General features: G+C 51.2%; 1 protein-coding gene across 1 annotated transcript; it reads left to right on the top strand.

Moving 5' to 3' along the window:
- The first annotated feature begins 3331 nt into the window (after positions 1-3331).
- LOC134414048 (olfactory receptor 14J1-like) lies at positions 3332-4157 on the top strand. Its single transcript, XM_063148045.1, has one exon. The coding sequence runs from the start codon at positions 3414-3416 to the stop codon at positions 3999-4001; it is 588 nt and encodes a 195-aa protein (XP_063004115.1). The 5' UTR covers positions 3332-3413; the 3' UTR covers positions 4002-4157.
- Positions 4158-6488: the final 2331 nt, after the last annotated feature.

Genomic DNA, 6488 nt, shown 5'->3' with positions numbered 1-6488 from the left:
TTCTCAGGAATTGCTTGATCCTAATGAGCCCTGTGGTGCATTTCGACCTGAGCCCTGGAACTTCATGGCCTGAGAGGAGATGGCCCAAACCTTTCCAGAAGGAAAAGTCAGAGGAAAACCCCAAAGTGTCTCAAAGCATGAATGGGTCCCACTGAGGTCCATCCCCAACACGGGCTCCTCATGGAGTCTTTGGAGGAGAGATTTGGAGGCCAGGATGGCACAAAAACCTCTCAGAGACTCAGTGAGGAAAGGAAAATCCTTAAAAGTACCTAAAAGTACTTAAAAGTATTCTTAAATCCTTAAAATACATTTAAAAACCTTGAGTATCTCAAAGCATTAATGAGCCCCACTGAGTTTCAGTACAAAGCTCTCAATGGACTCGTTAAAGCAGATAATTGGGGCCATGGTTGCCCCAAATTATCTGCTTTGCCACAAACTTCTCTCAGAGTCTGAATCAAAAGGGAAACACCAAGTACCTTAAAATAACTGAAGTACTTTGAAGCATTAATGAGCCCCACTGAGTGTTGTTACTGACAAAGCCTCTCCAGGGACTAGTTAAAGCAGATAATTGGAGGCCATGATTACAAAACCTCTCACAGACTGGGAGGCAACAGCAAAATGCAAAGTCCTTTGAAAAACCTGCACAGAGGTTCATGGCACAGAGGCAGCTCCTGGCCAGGGCAGCGCTGCAGAGAGACGGCTCTCCCCAGGAGCAGCTCCTGTGCACAGCCCAGCATAGTTGGGGCACTGCCTGCAGCCACTCTGGGCACAGCACAGAGACAGAGGGGTTAAACTCAGCCTGGGCTGGGAGCACAGAGCAGAGATCACTCAGGGCTGACTAGAGCAGAAATCATCCCAGGTTTGAAACAGTCATTCCCTGGCTGTGGGAAGAGAAGCTGCCATTCCTGCAGGGATCTCCTGGAGCTGGCACATCCCACAGCTTTTAGGACCTTTCAGGAGGACTCTCAGAGCTGCTCCAAGGCAGGGCTGTGGCCCTAGGGCAGGGCTGGCTTTCCCTGCTGCCCCAGCCCAGGCACAGCCCAAGGCAGCTCCTGTTGCCAGGCTCTGCTGCAGGGCTCAGCAGCCGGGGCTGCAGCCAGGGGTGCCCAGGGCTGTCGTGCAGAGCAGGGTCCTGCAGCCCAGGGCGCTGTGCTGGGGCAGGGACTCTGCTGCCTGCCAGGGACAGCTCTCAGCCGGCCCGGGGAGCTGCTCCCAGCACTGGGGAGAAGCTCTGGGGGGAAGGAGCCAACCTGAGCAGGGCAGGGGCTGCTGCTGAGAGGGGCTGGGTGCGGCAGGGCTGCTCCCAGCTCCAGAGCAGCCTGGGCACAGCTCCGGAAGACACTTGCCAAAAGAAGGTAAGCCTGGAATTGCTGTAAAGATCAGGAGTGTCTTCAATTTTCTGCTTGGAGCATGGTGGAAATGTTGGGGTGATGACAAAAAGATTTTTGCTTTTTATACATTTCTTATATATTCGTAGGTCTGTAAATTACTATTATATAGTTATAAATCTATAATCCTTACCTTACTAAATTCCTAATTAACTCTAATAAACTACTAATATATACTTCTTAACTACAATCCTTAATTAACTCTAGTGCAATTCCTAACATTTGTCTTAGATTTGAGAATAATAAGCTGACTGTCTAAATACTATTGGATGTTCCTGTTAAATAGTCTAATTAATCAACCATAATAAATTGCTGAAATCAGGGACCAGGATGTGCTACATCCCCACTGATCACCTGGACACTTCCAACAAATGTCTCTTTTTTTACTTTATTATTCTAGCATTGTTGCAAGGGTTTTTTTTTTCTCTCTTGATTATAGACAACAGGGGGATGAGAGAAGCAGAACAGGAATTGTAATCCCAGAATCACAGAACACAGTGAGTTGAAAGGGACACACAGGATCATCAAAGGAATGTTTGAGCATTTAAAGGGACTGCAGAACTGCAACTTTGGGTAGCCAGTCTCTCTGCTAGGAGCCTCCCAAAGGGCCCTCAGCCACTCCTCAGCCCTGGACAGCAGCAGCATCACCTCTGCAGGGCCCAGCAGGGCTCTCCTGAGCTGCCCTTGCCCAGCTGCACACAGAGCCTGCCCCAGCCAGGGCCCTGCACACAGGCAGGTTTCTGTAGGGCCCCGGCCAGGGCACACAGGCTGGGATGGGCTCTGTGAGCGCTGGCAGGGACAAGGCTCCTCTCAGGAGGGAATGTCCAGGCCCAGGGAGATGCTCAGGGAAGGAAAGGGGGCTGAAGAGAGCAGTGCTGGGGGCAGGATGAGGGCACTGCTGGTGTGTGGGAGGTGCCAGGCACAACTGGGCATGGGAACACTGTCCTGAGTGCCCGGCTGTCTCTGCCCTGCCCTCTATGGCAGAGCACCACAACATCTTCTCTTGTTTCTGCCCTGCCCTGATATTGTCACTGCTATCTGCTGCTCTCAGGGAGGCTCTGGCATTTGCAGCAGCTGAGTCAGGCACTGCCCTTGGCATTCCTGCCAGGCAGGGCTGTCCATGGGAATGGGGTGTCCAAGCTTCCCGGGCACCTGTGGGGCTGTGGGCAAAGCAGTCCACGGGAAAGGGGAATGAGCTGAGCCCCCTCCCTGAGATCCCATCATGGGCACAGCCAGGGATCTCCTTGCTGTGCCCTTCCAAGCTCTGAGCTTCTCTCCTGGGTGCAAATCTGTGCCAGAGCCTCTGGGAGTTCCCTAAATGTCCTGCGGGGAAGGGCAGAGCTGCCAGAGCTGAGGAAATGCTGTTGGGTTTGCCAAGGGAACTGGGAGTGTCCTTGGCACAAGGGGGTGCTGAGACCTTGCCAAGAGACCTTTAGAGAGGGTGAGACACTCAGGGATCCCTCTGCTCTGGGCAGGGTCTGGTTTATCCCAGGGTGACCCGGGAGTGTGACTGTTCTCTGATTGCAGCCAAAGGTTCTCCCCAGAGCAGGAAGGGGGGTGAGTGAGTCCCAGCTGTAGGGACTGTCTACAGGGAATGGACCAGATTTGGCTCCAAGCAGCCTCTCCTGACTTTTCACTGTCCTTTCTCTGTGAACAGGTCCCCATCTGCAGCCCCAGCAAATGTCCAACAGCAGCTCCATCAGGCACTTCCTCCTGCTGGCATTGGCAGACACGCGGCAGCTGCAGCTCCTGCACTTCTGCCTCTTGCTGGGCATCTCCCTGGCTGCCCTCCTGGGCAACAGCCTCATCATCAGCACCGTAGCCTGCAGCCACCACCTGCACACGTCCATGTTCTTCTTCCTGCTCAACCTGGCCCTCAGCGACCTGGGCTCCATCTGCACCACTGTCCCCAAAGCCATGCACAATTCCCTTTGGGACACCAGGAACATCTCCTACACAGGATGTGCTGCACAGGTCTTTTTCTTTCTGTTCTTCATTTCATCAGAGCTTTTCCTCCTGACCATCATGTGCTATGACCGCTACGTGTCCATCTGCAAACCCCTGCACTATGGGACTCTCCTGGGCAGCAGAGCTTGTGCCCACATGGCAGCAGCCACCTGGGCCAGTGTCTTTCTCTATTCACTGATGCACACAGCCAATACATTTTCCCTTCCCCTGTGCCATGGCAACACCCTGGGCCAGTTCTTCTGTGAAATCCCACAGATCCTCAAGATCTCCTGCTCCAAAACTTATATCAGGGAATTTGGCCTCATTGCAGTTAGTACTTGTTTAGCCTTTGGCTGTTTTGTGTTCATTGTTTTCTCCTATGTGCAGATCTTCAGGGCTGTGCTGAGGATGCCCTCTGAGCAGGGACGGCACAAAGCCTTTTCCACCTGCCTCCCTCATCTGGCCGTGCTCTCCCTGTTCATCAGCACTGCAGCATTTGCACATCTGAAGCCCCCGTCCATGTCCTCCCCATCCCTGGATCTGGCCCTGTCAGTTCTGTACTCGGTGGTTACTCCAGCCCTGAACCCACTCATCTACAGCCTGAAGAACCAGGAGCTCAAGGCTGCAGTGTGGAGACTGATCACTGGATGCTTTCAGGAACATTAAACTGGTAGTCAATTTCTGCCAATCACTTCTACTATAAGACATCTTTCATACTTCTTGTTGCTTTGGTTGTGGTTTGTTCTTATTTCCTTTGTATTAGTTTTTCATATTGTCCCCAAAGAAATGTCATTGTTTTTGCCATTTCTCATTTTGTTTCTCTCCATCTTCCCTGTGGCCAAAGACTGTGTCAATGAGGGGCTGCACTCTTGGTGGCTTTAAATGAAATAAAGGATCTCCCAGCAAAGGTTTTTCCAGAGATGCCCTTGTGTTCCCTTCTCTGGAGCTGCAGCAGCAATGTCTCTGTGCAGAGCTGGGGGCAGATCAGTGTTGGCACAGCAGCTCTGCTCCAGCTGGCCACACCATCCCTGAGCCAGGCCAGGAGCCATTGGCCTTCTTGGCCACCTGGGCACCCTACTGCCTCATGTCCAGCCTGCTGTCCATCAGTCCCTTCAGGTCCCTTTCTGCCTGGCTGCTCTCCAGCCACTCTGTCCCCAGCCTGTAGTGCTGCAGGGGTTGTTGTAGCCAAAGTGCAGGACCTGGCACTTGGACTTGTTAAACCTCACCTTGTTTGATTCGTCCTCTGGATCCACCTGTCCAGGTCACTGTGCAGAGCTCTCCCATGCTCCCACAGAATTAACACTCACACCCAGCTTGGTGTCATCTGCAAAGATGTCCTTGGTTCCATGGGGCCTCTCATTGTCACAATGGCCTCCTTGTTACACCAGGCCCTGCATTGTCACACTGGTCTCCTTTGTTCCATGAGGCCATGCAGAGCAACAATGGTCTCCTTGGTTCCATAGGGCCCCAATATTTGACAATGGACTCCTTGGTTCCATGGGGCTTCACAGTGTCACAATGTTCTTGTTGGTGCCACAGTGTCACAGTGGCCCCTTGGTTCCATGGGGCCCCAGGGTGTCACAATGGCCCCATGGTCACATGAGGTCCCACACTGTCACCATGGTCCCTGTGGCCCCAGAAGTCCCCTCAGTGTCGCAATGGACTCCTTGTTTCCACAAGGGCACACAGGTCACAGTGTTCTTCCAGATCCCTTGAGTCCCCATCGTGTCACAGTGGCCCCTTGGCTACACAGGATCCTGCAGTGTCACAATGTCCCCTTGGTTCCATGAGGCCCCACAGTGTCACAATGGCCCCTTGGCTCCTCTCGGCCCCGGAGTCTCCCAATGGTCTCCTTGGTTTTGCAGTGTCAAAATGGTGAAACCCCTTGGTTACACGAGGCCCTGCAGTGTCACAATGGTCTCTGTGGTTCCAAGAAGACCCCCAGTGTCACAGTGCACTCTCTGGTTCCATTTGGCCCCAGAGCACAACAATGGACCCCTGGTTCTACGGGGCTGCATAGTGTCACCATGGTCCAATTAGTTCCACAAGGCCCTGCAGTGTCACAATGGCCCCAGAGTATCCCAATCATCAGAGAATGACAGAATCAAATAGGCCGGAAAAAACCTTTTGGATCATCAAGTCCAACCAATGTCCTAACACTGCCTTGTCACCCTGACCATGCCACTAAGTGCCACTGGAGAGGGGCAGTGACTCTGCCATCTCCTCCCTGGCCAGACCACTCCAGTTCCCATTCACCCTGTTTTGCAGAGAAAAGAAGAAACCTCACAACTTTATAAAAGTTGTAAAGCCCGGTATGCCTTTATTACAACGTGTGCCGGATGCAAGCCTCCCCAAAAGGCATGCGTACCCCTGAAGACCTCAGGTCTCCTTTTATCCCCCTTCCAAATGCATATGCATACAGTTTCACAATAGGTTCATACATATTCATTCCGCGTGACGTTTATCGCCAGTCTTCCTTTATCAAAGGAATTCCTAGGTCGGGGGCAAATTGACCTTGTGGTCATTTCTGTTTTTCTTTCTCTGTCGTCTTGCTGTATCCGGCATCCGACTTTTCCTTCAGCTTTGGCCTCACAGACTTTTCACCTCTCCTAGACACTTCACCTAATTCAGAATGGATCTCTACTCTGTCTCATTCCCCTCTTTCCTAGGAAATAAGTAAATTCTTTTACCTAATGAAAACCCTCATGACAATAAGTGTCTTTTAATGCTCCACCATGTACGTTTGATAAAGAGGTTAATACAGCTATTCGTTGTAGTATTCTCCAGTCCCAAATTAACAATATAATAGATAATCCTAAACTTATCCCAACTAATAGTAGTAAAACTACAATGGGGTGGCACAACTTATTAAAGATTCCATTTGCAATTGGTGACCACCCAAAGATCACATCCCACCAGTGATGATCCATATTTTGTTTTATTCTTTGTAGAACTCTGGTTATCTCCTTTGTATCATGTTGGACAGTAATCAAGATTTTCTTTCCACTTTCTTGTATTTCCCTTAAGATCTCCAATAGGCCTTGGTGCTTAATTAATTGTTTTACTAATGTAGGGTTCATCCCTATAGGGGTAGGTGGTAGTCTGTGATACATCATGTAGTTAGCTTTAATCAGCTGGTGGGATGTCACTGGG

The sequence above is a fragment of the Melospiza melodia genome, unplaced genomic scaffold (assembly GCF_035770615.1).
Source record: "Melospiza melodia melodia isolate bMelMel2 unplaced genomic scaffold, bMelMel2.pri scaffold_99, whole genome shotgun sequence".
NCBI lineage: Eukaryota > Metazoa > Chordata > Aves > Passeriformes > Passerellidae > Melospiza > Melospiza melodia.
Note: the sequence above shows the minus strand (reverse complement) of the source record. Positions and strands in the feature narration are given on the sequence as shown.

Bases quoted from the DNA above. Each gene is read 5' to 3' on its own strand.
- LOC134414048 (XM_063148045.1), top strand. From the start codon at position 3,414: ATGTGCTATGACCGCTACGTGTCCATCTGCAAACCCCTGCACTATGGG.